The sequence below is a fragment of the Trichosurus vulpecula genome, chromosome 4 (assembly GCF_011100635.1).
Source record: "Trichosurus vulpecula isolate mTriVul1 chromosome 4, mTriVul1.pri, whole genome shotgun sequence".
Taxonomy (NCBI): domain Eukaryota; kingdom Metazoa; phylum Chordata; class Mammalia; order Diprotodontia; family Phalangeridae; genus Trichosurus; species Trichosurus vulpecula.
In genome coordinates, this window is record NC_050576.1 from 260,711,157 (window position 1) to 260,724,991 (window position 13,835).

The following is a 13,835-nucleotide window of genomic DNA, read 5'->3' on the forward strand; positions in this document are numbered from 1 at the left end:
TCACAAACCTGGGATCTGAAAGAAATTAGATTGGGCCTTAATTCCAGCCTTCCCCATTCCATCCAGTGTCCTTTACTTTCCCTCAAAGGGAATACCACCACCCCCACCTCCCAAACTATAAATGGACAAAAGAGAATTGAAATAAAAATTAAAAGCACGACCTAAGGATTAGGTATGATTCTAAGCCATACATTTCTTACCATATGCTGCTTGCCACAAGTGTGGGTTTCACCATGTTGTTGTTGTTGTCATGGTTTTCCTCCCCAGGACTTTTCGATGTTGAGTGCCTAACAACAGACCACTACACGGGAGGCATGAAACAGCACTATCAAGTGACACAGTGTGAGAAGTCGACAGCTGACACGACGCTCTATCTACATGAGAAAGTGTATTACATCGCTGCTCAGGAGGTGGAATGGGATTATTCCCCAAGCAGGGACTGGGAAGAAACACTGCATCATTTACAGGAACAGCACAAGTAATTTGGTGACCGCAGACTAACTTGATCTCCCATGGAGTAGAATTATTATTCTTTTAGCTGCTTGGGAGAAAATATTTTAAGGAAGTGCCTTGGTTTTTCTAATTGGTTTAAATTTCCACGAACTTACTTGATCTTATTATTTAGGTCTATGTCTTTTCCCACTTTCTATCAGGCAAATTTCCATTTTATCTGCTTTGAAATCTTGTGTGTCAACTAGGTTCTCATTTGTTTTGACCCAAGAATCTTGCCTTCAGCCAAATCTGTTATCAAAAGCAAGTGGATTTCCCCCACATTGATTTCCTCCACTCCTGTATTCCACCTTCCAGACCTCTCATTTAAATTCTAGTTTAGGTCAAAAACATTTTAGTTCTCACCCTCTCAAGAGGTGAAATTACTCCTTTCCCCATATCAAAATCACTCCATTCTCTTTCCTTAAGAAAACCAAATGACTTCAATTGTTTATTTTTTAAATGAACAAAATAATTTTCCTCAAAAGCACTCTGAAAACTCAAGTTTTTTTCAATAGCCAAACATTTTATATGTGTATAAAGCACCATACTCGATACAGAATCAAAAAATCACTAAATATGAGTTGTATGTTCCCTAGTCCAACCATACCCCAAAGGAATTTTCACTTTAACATAATTAACCAGTGGCTATCCAACCTCTGTCTGAAAATCTCCAAGATGGGGGTGGGGTTCCCGCCATCTCCTGAGGTAGCCACTCTACTTTTGCAAAGCTCTAATAGCTAAGAAGTTTTTTCCTGATATCAAGCCTAAATTTGCCTTTTCACATCTACTCACTGTCCCTAGTTCTGCCCTCTGAAGTCAAACAGAGCACATCGGACCTTCCACATAACAGCCTATCAAATACTTGAAGAAAATTATCATGTCTGGCTCCAAATCTTCTGTTCTCTAGGCTAAATATCCCTACTCCCTTTAACCAATGGTCTTTTGACATGGACTCAAGTCCATTTCATCCTGGTGGCTCTCCTCTGGACGTTCTCCAGCCTATAAATGTTCTTCTCAAACTCAATCTTCCAGATGAGATCTGACATTGACAACTAGGACAAGACCATCACTCCCTAATTCCTGGAATCTTTTACTATATCTCTGTTCATCTTAAGATCTGAGAATCTCTCTAATACAGCCCAAGATCACAGTTGTTGTTGTTTGGCTACATCACCTTCCTGATTCACATTGAACTCTGGGTCCACTAAAATCCCAAGGTCTTTTTCAGACAAACTCCCATCTAACCTTGACACTGTGCCCTCATCTTGTATTTATGGATTTGATTTTTTTTTATTATTTCATCTTATTAGATTCAGCCTTGTGCTCTGGCCCACCAAGGTCCTTTTTGGATCTTGAGTTTGTCATCCAGTATGTTAACTAAGTTTTTGCATCATTTGACCCATCCCATCTTTACAGGTAGAATCACAGGTTTTATTTGATTCATTATTTAAAAAGTCTTTAGAATGCTAAGGAACATTCACAACAAAGACATAGAAAAAGTCACAAAGTATGAAGTAGAAATAACTAAGTCTTTTACAGTTTCAAGTGTCAATTTTTTTTTTTGCAGCCATTGACACACCTGATCCTTATAGTATCTTAACGATCTCCCCTCCTACAGGCTATATAGGGAGGTATTCAAGAACCCTAAAGACAAGGATCCCCCTTTAGAAACTTCCAATCTAACAGAAGTAGCCATATAAACATCGACAACTAATTATATATAAATGAAGTAAATGTTAATAAATAAGTGTACAGTAGTCAGCAAAACTTTCACAGATTGGGGAAGCTATTGAAATGCTATATTCTAATATAGATACGTTATCTTTTGTGTAATCTATCAATTAGTGACACCGCTACATTCCATGAATCACATTCACAAAAAAATCATATCATTAATCCTCAAAACAAGCCTAGCCATTATAATTTAATAGAATGAGGATGAAAAGCTATTTTAGGCAAAAAAACCAGTATGTACAAGTGTCCCTCTCCTTATTTGCTTATCAAATTCTACTTCATATTCTATGTATCTCTGTATATGTTTCTGTCCTCCTTGATCCTAAGTTCTTTGATGATGGAAGTCCTGTATTATTTATTATCTTTAAAAGAATGAATGAACAAATGAATGAATTCTTGGGTAAACATAAGCCAAATAATAGACAAAGCTGAGGCAAAAATTTTTCATTGGGAAAAAGATACAGAGTTGTTGAAGACTTTTGAAAATCAGTGGACATGTTTAGAAGACACTTGAGTAGAATTCTTGGAGCTGCATGCAGAAAATGTAAAAAAGAGCTGCAGATTCTTTCATATGTGAAGTGTCTTGATGATTGGTTAAGCCAATCTGTCAGCTACCATATTCCTTCTGAAGGGGTTACTCTTGTCTCTCTTTCTAGGACAGGATTATGCTGATAAGTGATACTTGGTTGACAAACATTAAGTACCTGCCCTATGCTAGGTAGGCATTGGGGGAGATGCAAAATTTAGATAAGACACAAATCCCTATATTTAATATGTATATATTATATGTATATTTACATATATATTTATATATATAAGCTTATACAACTTAAATTTTTTTCTGCTTTCAAAAAAATTATTGCGGTATCTAATCCTAAATTTTTCTTTCTTTTTTCTTTAAGTGTTTCCAATGCATTTTTAGATAAGGGAGAACTCTTCATAGGTTCAAAGTACAAGAAAGCTGTATACCGTCAATACACCGATAGTACATTCAGTACTCCAACAGAGAGAAAAGAAGAGGAAGAACATTTGGGAATTCTAGGTACTATTCCATGATACTGAACCTGAGAGTCTAAATCATGATCTTTAGTTGTTTTTTTTTAAAAATGGGCCTATAAGCAATTCTAAGAAATAGAATGTTCCTCATTGTTTATTGACTCATAGAAATAGTCAAGATATGTGTGTGGTTTTAGTTATTTCTGGCCCCACATATCAGAAATTATTCAGTAAAGGTTAAAAAAAAAAGTCTACAACTGAATTCACGCATTTTGGTTAAAAAAAAAACCATAAACTAATCCCAAACCAGCAAAAAAAGGTCCTCAAGTACAATAAAATGCTGTTTTCTACATCACTCAGAAATTCTGCATTTATCGTTGGTGGTGTTGTTTAGTTGCATTCTATTCTTCACGATCCAGTGGACCAAAACACACCAATACTGTCCATGCAGTTTTTGTGGCAAAGACATTGAAGTGGCTTGCCATTTCCTTCTCTGGTTAGATTAAGACAACTAGGTTTAAAAGACTTGCCCAGGGTCACACAGCTAAGTAAGTGACTAAGGCTGGATTTGAACTCATGTCTTCCTGACTCCAGGCCTAGTGCTCCATCCACTGAGCCCCCTAGCTACCTCATAGGCAAACATAGGTTAAGTGACTTGCCTATGGGCACACAGCTAGTAAATTTCTGAGACTAGATTTGAACTCAGGTCTTCCTGACTCTAAGCTCAGTGCTCCATCCACTGAGCCATGTAGCTGACTCCCATTTATCATTACCCTATTACAATTCTCTCACCCCAGACTGATAGAACTGAGGCTGTTGGCATGGTTTTTAGCATCACTATTTCAATTTGATTCTTAACAGCTAAGTTAGGTTTGCTTCTTAGAGATCTAGGCAGAACAATGCATGGAGTGCTAGACCACAATCAGGAAGACCTTGGCTCATATCACACCTCAGCCACTTAACCTCAGCTTCCTCATCTTAAGATAGGAATAATAATAGAACCTTACAGCATCGTGAGACTCAAATGAGTTAACAAACATAAAGTACTTTTCAAACCTTAAAGTGCTCCCCAAATGCTAGCCATGATTAACATCTATCCTCACCCTTTAGCCTCAACTCCTCCAAAACACCCAATTTCATGAAATGCCAGAAGGACATAGCTATTTATTGATTATTCTTCAAAGACCCAAAGCTGACTCTCAGAAGAAACACACAGATGTCCAAGAAGAAATGTATGGATAACTGGGACATTAATTCAATATAGAAAGATGAGACAAAATGTGTATCACTACGGCAGGCAGTGAGAAGTTATCTTTGGATTTTTGTTGATTGCTGAAGGGACTCTGAAAACAGAGAGAATTCAAGTGTTTGGGGTCTCTTGAATACTAGTTAATGGAGGGGAGATGTTGACCATGAAAGACAGTAATATCCATTACCTATTTTCTGCTTCTTGGGTTTCTTGTGGGCTCAACTATCCTTGATTTTTTTTTTCAATAAACTAAAACTTCAAGCAAAAAAAGAAGTAAAGGTACTATGTAGATTTCTCCCAGGAGAGTAGAGGGGCCAAGGCAGAAAAGACATTCCTGGTGTCCCCCACATTTCACTTAAGCTCTGGGAAAGTAGGCCCAAAGCAAAGAGAAGAGACAGGGAACTGGTGAGTGATTCTTGGGAGGCTCCTAATCTGAGCTGGGGAGAGGGGGGTCCTGATATGAGCCAACAAGGAAACAATCCATGATCAGATCATGTACCTGTAGAGGCCCGTGAGGTCTTGGGAAGGTCTTTGAGAACTTTGGATCATCAGGAGAAGTCAATTATAATCTCTATCTCTAGAGAAAGCCATTTTCTGGCAAAGGCTAAGTCTGTTGGGGTTGTAAATTCTCCAGTCTCAAGTGGGAAGAATTCATACTCTATGCAACAAGGAAGGGGCATGGTATTTTGCCACTCTGACTATTTCAATGTATTCCGTGCCTTTTAATTTCCTCAATAATTTTTCTTTCTTTTTCCTCCCACTAGGTCCACAACTTTTTGGATACGTTGGTGGCAAAGTTCAAATTGTCTTTAAAAATATGGCATCAAGACCCTACTCAATACATGCCCACGGGGTGAAAACTCCTAATTCTGTGGTAGTTCCAACACAACCAGGTAGTTATTTGGGGGGAAGTTCATTTAAAATATAAACATGAGAATTATAATAATATAATGTAGTATAATTATGATATATAACATATTATGATAATATAATTATTATATTTATAACATGATACAATAATATAAGAAGTTCTTTAGAACTTCCTTTATTAATGAAACTTGAGGGGAATCGATAGTTGGACGATAGGTCTTTTAGGAACAAGGAGTGGGAGCACATCTTTAATCAATCCAGGTTGAAGGATGGGCAAAATGGAGATTATTGTCATTGTAATCAGCAGCTATATAGCATTTGCAGTTTTAGAAAGCACTTTACTTGTGTTATCTTGATCCTCACATCAGCTCTGAGAGGGAGTGGCTATAATTATCCCCGTTGACAGATGAGGAAAGTGACACTAAAAGCAGGCTAAGTAGCTTATTACAAGATTATGGAAAGTGAATAGGGCAAATGAATCTAGATTAGTACAAGGATGGTGCAGCTAATAAGAGAGGGAGGATGTGGGGTGTTCAGAGAAGACTAGCACCTATGGTGTGAGGGCTTGCCTAGCCATTTTCAGGATTGCCTATCTACCTTTAGTGTCCACCTTCACCCAAGTCTCACCTGTGGCTCTGAGAAGCTGTAGCATGTGCAGTGGCCACACCCCAGTAAACCATCTCCGCAGATGGGCTAAACCATGTTGAGGGTGACCCATAGGCCTTAAACTTCTCATTAAGTTAAGGCACTGTCTATTCCAAGCACGTGAAGATTTTCCCATCCAAATGGGTGAATAGTCTCACTGGCCATGAAGGCAGCTGAAGCAGGCACTGTGGAGTGCTCAGAGCTCGATCTGGCATGGAAGACATCAAGATCATTCATTACATCCTGGATCATCTCCAGTCACCCTGACATCTGTCCTGCCACTGGACTTTGATGACTCTGGAAGAGAGAGTGAGGCAGATGACCTTGTGCAACTCTTCCTCACTTCAATCCAACTCATAAGCAAGTCAAGACGTCATCCAAGATGTCATTGGTCTTCTTCAAAAATGAAGGCTGAATAACACAAGGACAATGATGTAGCTAATGATAGAGGTCAGGAGAGATAAGGAATCAGAGCTAGCCAAAAGAGAGCTGCTAATGGTCAGGGTGAAATATGAAGAATGAGTAATTAAAGGGCAGGTCTGGGTGAAGGACAGTACCAGTGGCTGTTGGGGAGTGATAGAAAAAGAGACTATAGGACATCAAGTCTGAGGCGTTGTAAGTGGAACAGTGGCTTGTGTTGACAAGGTCCAGGGAGTGCTTTGATTGCTGAAGTAGAGGAGAAGAGGTCAGAATTAAGAATATCAAATCAATCATCAATCAATGAAAAAACATTTATTAAGCTCCTACTATGTGCCGAGCACTGTACTAGGCACAAAGAATGAAACAATCCCTACTCCTAAAGAGCTTATTTTTATAATGAGATTAAGCGATCTGGTTATCAGTCGTCCCTGAATCTTGGGGTCACCCAGGAAGGTTCCACAATAGACTTAGATGGTGACAATGACTCTTAGTAGGTGGTAAACAACAGTAGCAATGACCTTAAGAGTTTGGTATGAACTATAAATGATGAGACAAAGGGAGGGGTAGTAGCATGGGAAATTAAGTCTGTCTCTCATCTTCTATCTCAGTGGTGAGGATAGATTAGGAGAATTTTTCACAAAAGGAGGTAGAGGAGTAGGCCATGTAATTTGGATTTCTGTCACAGTGAGGAGCTGCAGAGAGGAAATAAGAATATGCCTAATGGACTAAAGACTCCATGGAACATGGTGGAAGGTGTTGGACTGGAGTGAATTTAGGAAGTGCAGGGTAGAAAACATGGTCACGAATAAGGTAGTAAGGAGATCTGACATTTATTTACAGTATTGTGTGGGGATGAGGGGAAGGTGTGAAAGGTTGGTGTCCAAAGGGTTAAATATAGAGATCGGTCGGTCAACAACCATTTAATACCTATGTTAGGCACTGTGCTAAGCACCAGGGATACAAAGAAAGGTGAAATCAGCTTCTGCCCTCTGGGAGTTCACATTCTAAATAACATGTAAATAATGAGTACATGCATTCATTACTCATTATATATATTCATATTCTGTATATATATGTGTATGTATGTATATGTACATATGTGTATGTATCTATGTGTGTATATACATATATGTGTGTTTATGTATGTATATATGTAAATGTATGTATACATATTATGTGTATACATATGTGTGTGCATATATATGTATATATATGTGTGTGTGTGTGTGTGTGTGTATATACACACATACAGAGTACATGGAAGGTAATCTCCAAGGAGATTACACTAGCAGCTGGGGCCACAGGGAAAGGCCTCTTGGAGTAGGTGGGTTTTGAGCTGAGATGTGAAGAAAGCCAGGGAAGTGAAGAGGAGATGAGGAAGAGATCACGAATGGAGGAAACATGTTGGTGGAAAACAGAACTGATGCTCATCGGGGAGGAAGAACAACACTTGGCTATTTCTGGTGAAGCAGGAAGCTTTTGGAGAGCTGATAAAAATTAGGAAGTGAGAGAAGAAGAAAGGAATGCTGGTCAGGAAAAGGAAAAAACCCACTTGACATAGGAAGAAATAAAAAAGAAACTCCGCTTCTGCTAAACTACTTTGTGCCTGAGTTACCTCTCCAGCTCGAAGGGTCTGATAGGACCAAAGGATGATAGACTTAGATGAGGCAGGACCAGCTGAAAAGGCCACCTAAGTCCAACCCCTCTCATTTCACAGACGAGGAAATTGAACATCAAAAAAAGGAAGTTCATGGGGTCGGAGCTCTAGGACCAAAAGGGACTTCAAAAGCCATCTCACCCAAAGCCTTCATTTTATAAAAGCCCGTAATGGGGTATTGACCTATCCAAAGCCACACGATGGAGAGTAAGTCAGAAAGGAAGAATAATTGCACCCTTTAGTTCACAAGGTTGTTGTGAGGAAAATGAGACATAAAACTTAAATGAGAGTTGTTATGAGAGGTCTGCTGAGAAGCAGATTAGCGTTCGAGTCAAGAGGCAGGGCCAGGGAGTGGGAAGGGAGGAAAAATCCAAGATTCTGACACTTGTATGATCCTAAATAAGTCAACTCAGTTTCCCCATCTCTCAAATGAGAATTAAACTAGCCCTTCTTACCTCACAAGGTTATTATGAGAAAAGTACTTTGTCATCTGTAAAAGGCTATATAAATGTGCACTATTATTATCCAAGGCAAGAGAACATCTGTTACGATATCTCTGTGCAAACCAGAGGAAATGGGGCAGCCACCTCCCCAATTCCACAGGAAAGTGTAGCTGTAACCATCAGTTAATTCTGAATACTTAAGGCAGTGGCTGATCATTCATTTCAGTCATATTTGACTCTTCGTGACCCCATTTGGGGTTTCCTTGCCAGAGATACTAGAGTGGTTTTCCATTTCCTTCTCCAGCTCATTTTACAAATGAGGAAACTGAGGAAAACAGGGTTAAGCGACTTGCCCAGGGTCACACAGCTAGTAAGTATCTGAGGCCAGATTTGAACTCAGGTCTTCCTGACTCCAGGCCTAGTGCCCTATCCACTGTGTGACCTAGCTGCCCCACCTACATCTATACCCATACATATATCTAAACCTAATCTGTATCTTTATCTATTTTTGGTACTCTACTATGCCACCTAGATGTCCCAAAGGAGATAGTGGGTAAAACTAAATACAATGTGATTTATATTCCATTTGAGATGCAGTAGGTATTTTTTGTTGTTGTTGCTTTGGGGGGTGGGAAGTTAACCTAATCATATTAATGTTTCTTTCCAAGTCACTGAGTTATCAAAGCATTGTAGAAAAATTTGTAGGGTAGGGTCATAAAGCTGGACAAATACAACCTATCTAACTCTATCCTTATACATTCAACTAACTCAGGTGAAACGCTAACTTACACCTGGGAAATCCCTCTAAGATCTGGCGCTGGAAGGGAAGATTATCCTTGTATTCCCTGGGCTTACTATTCAACTGTAGATCAAGTTAAGGTATGTTTCATCTGTATCCTATTTCTGCTTTTCTGACATCTTCTTAAAATAGATATACAATTGAAGGAAAAAGAGATCAGCCTTTTTCCATGCCCCAGGTCTAGGCTAACTTCCCAGGAACACAGGCTGCTTGTCAATTCATTTTGCTTTGATATTTTATTAAAAGAACAGTTAAGCACATGACGATTCCTGATATTGGCAACACAAATAAGAAAGTAAAAATGAATCAAACATTTAATTTTATTTTTTAAGTTGGTATAATATACATAAAACAGCATTTTAGGATAATTTTTTAAAAAAGCATGAAGTCAAAAAAGGAGGCAGCAAAGGAAACTATGTACTAGCAACTTGCACAAAAACTTCAGAACTTGGATAAACAATCTCAAGGATAAGCCACAGGACCAGCATTGTAGCAAAAGCAAACAATTGCAGCCTTTCAGCGAAACATTTCAAGGCCAAAGCTGATTCCGTTGTGCTATATAAACAACAATTACAGCCCTTTGACCCAGTCATCCCACTCCTGGGAATATGCCCCCAAAGGAAGCCAAGGACAGAAAAATCCCACTTATAACCAAATAGAGTAGCACTTTGGGGGGTGGGGTGGGGGTAGCAGTCATAAAGAAACTAGAAATAAATAGAAGGCTGTATGTGAGTGCACACAGAATAATACTGTGTGTAAGAAAGGACAAAGAGGAGAAATTCAGAGAAACTTGGGAAGACTTGGAAGAATTGAGAGTGAGAAGTAAGGAAAACCAAGAAAACGATACACAAGTCAAATGAACTAGCATTGATTAAGCACCTACTGTGTACCAGGCACTGTGCTAAGTACTAGAGATACAAAATGACTATAATAATGTAAATGAAATGATTGCAAAAGATGGAGGCAAATACCAAATAATTATAATAAGAGGCAACAGAAGAGAGATGAAGACGCCCTCCTCTTGCCCTTTTTGGGAAAGAAGTTGGAGACAAGGAGAGTGGAATGTTGTGTACATATGAGAAGGGGAAGATTGAGGAGCAGTATGCACGATATATCCATAAATGACTTCAGTGTTTTTAAAAAGGAATCAATAAAACTTATTTTTTTAAGAATAGCATTTATAGGCTTGCTCAAGATACATTATACAGTTAAAATAAGGTCAAGGGAATATCTTGAGTAATGATCAATCACACATCTGTTTTTTTTTTCCATAAATACAGCTTCAAACAATTATAGGGACCACAGTTAGCTAACTTACCAATGAACAGTATTTGTCGTTCACTGACATGACCATCACAAGAGATCAGATGAGCTGATATCTAAAACTAAAGACACCTGGGGGTGGGGGCAGAACCTTGAAACTTAATTATGGTTTTTATTGGGCCTTGGGTGACATACTTCTACTCCATAAATCAGTGATAAAAGCAAATACAATTCCTATAGTCATGAAAATACTTTGGAACAAAAAAAGAGTGCATCCTTAGCTTATATGCACAACCCAAAAAAGGCATCTTAGTAACAAACATCTCTCTTAATAATGAGCACCCTTGCTAGTAAACGTGAGCCAGCATGCACTACAGTGGTGCAGGAGATCAGGAGAGATGGGCTCTTTTTCAAACTGCTGCTATGAGCTTTGCAAATTCAGATTTTTGGTCACCAAAATTAAATTTATGTTTGCAGTGATCTCCTGACCGCATACCATTGTTTGAAGATCATTCTAGCCTATGGAAAAAAGCAAAACAACCAATCAAATGACATTTGGAGAGCATCACTGTAGCACTGATTTACAGGTGGAAAGGACCTTAGAGGTCATCATTTTACAGATGAGGAAAATGAGGCAGAGGGAGGTTTAATTGATTTGATTCATGAGATCACTAGGTAATACAGTGGATAGAGTGCTGGCCCTGGAGACAGGTAGACCTGGGCTCAAAACTGTTCTCAGACATTTGTTAACTGTGTGACCATGGGCAAATCACAACCTCTGTTCACCTCAGTTTCTTCATCTGTAAACTGGGAGTTTATCTCCATCTGTAAACTCCCAGGGTTGTTGTCAGGATCATATTATTACATATATTACATTATTATTAATACACATAATATAACAATACAAATATATATATACATAATGTATGTTATTAAGATACATAATATTAATATGACATTAGTTATTAATTAACTCATTTAATTAAGTTATTAATTAACATTAATATACATAATGTAACACATTACATATTATTACATATATTACAAATAACATTTGCAAAGTTCTTTGCAAATTTTAAAGCAATATACAAATGCTGGATATTATTACTGTCCAGGGTTATATAGTAAGTGTTTGAAGCCAGATTCAAACGCAGGTCTTCCTGAGTAAAGAACTGGTACCGTATCTGATATACAATGCTGCCTCTCATTTACCACTTTCATCAATTTCCCCATTATAAATTAGGATTCAACTGCTGACTACCCATCACTATCGAAGGTTAGCTACTAAGATGATTGTTGTTGGTAAGATAAAGTATTTTGAAATCTGTAGTTATGCTACAAAAATGACAGACTCCAGCTTTACTCTGTATGTATCTTGTATGCACATAATTATTCACATGTTATCTCTCTGGTAAGAATGTCAACTCCTTGAGAACAAAATTTTTTTTTAACTATCATCTTTGCACTTCCCATGCTTAGCCCAGTGTTTGGCATATAGTAAATGTTTAACAAAATGTTTAGTGATGAATTGCTTGAAAATCACTAAGGTTATACCTTGGTCTGTGTTTTCAGGATCTCTACAGTGGATTAATTGGTCCTCTGATTATTTGCCGCAGACATCAGAAACCTGTATTTGCACCCATAAAGAAACTCCAGTTTTCTCTACTATTTTTAGTTTTTGATGAAAATGAATCTTGGTATTTGGATGAAAATATTCAAACTTACTCTGATGACCCAAAAGAAGTAAACAAGGAAGATGAAGATTTTATAGAAAGCAACAAAATGCATGGTAGTATCTAATATGTCATTTAAAAAATCTATGTATTTTTCTCTTTTCCTTTTTTTCTTACACTATCAGTTTGAGGGCTATGAATCATGACTTCTATTTGACTCTCAGCATGAGCCTCCTCTACCTCTACCCTTGCCACTGATTGGAATTCCATTAGGGCACTGGACTTGGAGTCAGAAAAACCTGGGTCAAATCCTGTCTCAGATGCTTACTAGTTGTGTGACTCTCAGCAAATTATTTAACTGATTTTTGTGTCTGTTTCCTCATCTGTAAAATAAGGATAATTAACTCAATTGCTTCTAAGGCCTTTTCCAGTTTTATATATCTCATTCTAGGTAATATTCCATGTTTAGAATAATTTCTTTGAACCCATCCAAAACAAAGAAAAACTAAAAAAAAAAAGATTTCATTTCACTTTTTATAAAATTTAGAGTAGAGCTCTAGGGATTTCTTGATTTCTGACCTTGCCTTTCTTGCTACTTCTCAAAAGTATCAACTGCCCTCATTTGAACTAAATGAATTAATTTATTAAGCACTTACTATGTACAAAGACTTCATTACCTGGAAAGGATTCCGCACATTTATTCAGCACCTACATTTTCTGTGAAACATCTAAAATATTTTTAAATGTTAGAAACAAGATGAAAGAGATTTTTTAATGGACTATTTTTTTTTAGCAATTAATGGACGAATGTTTGGAAATTTACATGGCCTGACAATGCATGTTGGAGATGAAGTCAACTGGTATCTGATGGCCATGGGAAATGAAATTGACCTGCATAGTGTGCATTTCCATGGACACAGCTTTGACTATAAGGTATGTTTTCTCTGTTTTAAATTTTCTGCAACTGGAAAACCCAGTTCTTTTGAGAGATTCAGAAAAAGTGACAATTTGAGTCCCCCAAACCACCAGGGTTATTTTTAAAGAATATTGAGCATTTTAACAGATATGGAAGCTTCTCTTCTAACAATCAATCCACCCTACAACTGTCTGCCCCTCTGTGAAAAGCACTGGTGAAGCTTTTCCATACATTCATTCATTCATTTATTATTCAAAAAACATTTATTAAGTACCTACTTTGGGCAAAGCACATTATTAGGCTCTGCGAATACAAAGAGAAGAACAAGATAGCCCCTATCTTAAAGTTTATTTAATGATAAAATAGAGATTCTTTGAGAAGAACAGTTTCATTTTTGTATTTGTATCTTCAGTACCTAGCATTATTCCAGGAATGTAGTAGATACTTATAAGTGTTTCTTGATTGATTTATTATCCCCCCAGTAGGAGGATAAAACATATACACATAAGTTAAAACTATCACAATAAAAATCTGCAGTAAAGAGAAACTGAGGCACAAAGTTCCAAGCATGATCAATATATTAGCAGGGCTTGTAATTGCTAATAAAGTGAGATCCCAAGTTCCTCAGTAGCAGGGGATACATCTGACAGAGTAACTTTTTACACAGTTGAAAAGATA

The 13,835-nt window shown here is 37.7% G+C and overlaps 1 protein-coding gene across 3 annotated transcripts in view; it reads left to right on the top strand.

Moving 5' to 3' along the window:
- The window catches only part of LOC118848627 (ceruloplasmin-like), a 74,412-nt gene that overhangs the window by 35,534 nt on the left and 25,043 nt on the right, over positions 1–13,835 (top strand). For all 3 annotated transcript variants that reach the window (XM_036757605.1, XM_036757607.1, XM_036757606.1), the window contains exons 12-17: positions 268–478; positions 3,129–3,268; positions 5,236–5,364; positions 9,279–9,385; positions 12,141–12,357; positions 13,035–13,174. In XM_036757605.1, coding sequence (XP_036613500.1) covers positions 268–478; positions 3,129–3,268; positions 5,236–5,364; positions 9,279–9,385; positions 12,141–12,357; positions 13,035–13,174 — 944 coding nt within the window. The remainder of the gene's footprint in view (positions 1–267; positions 479–3,128; positions 3,269–5,235; positions 5,365–9,278; positions 9,386–12,140; positions 12,358–13,034; positions 13,175–13,835) is intronic.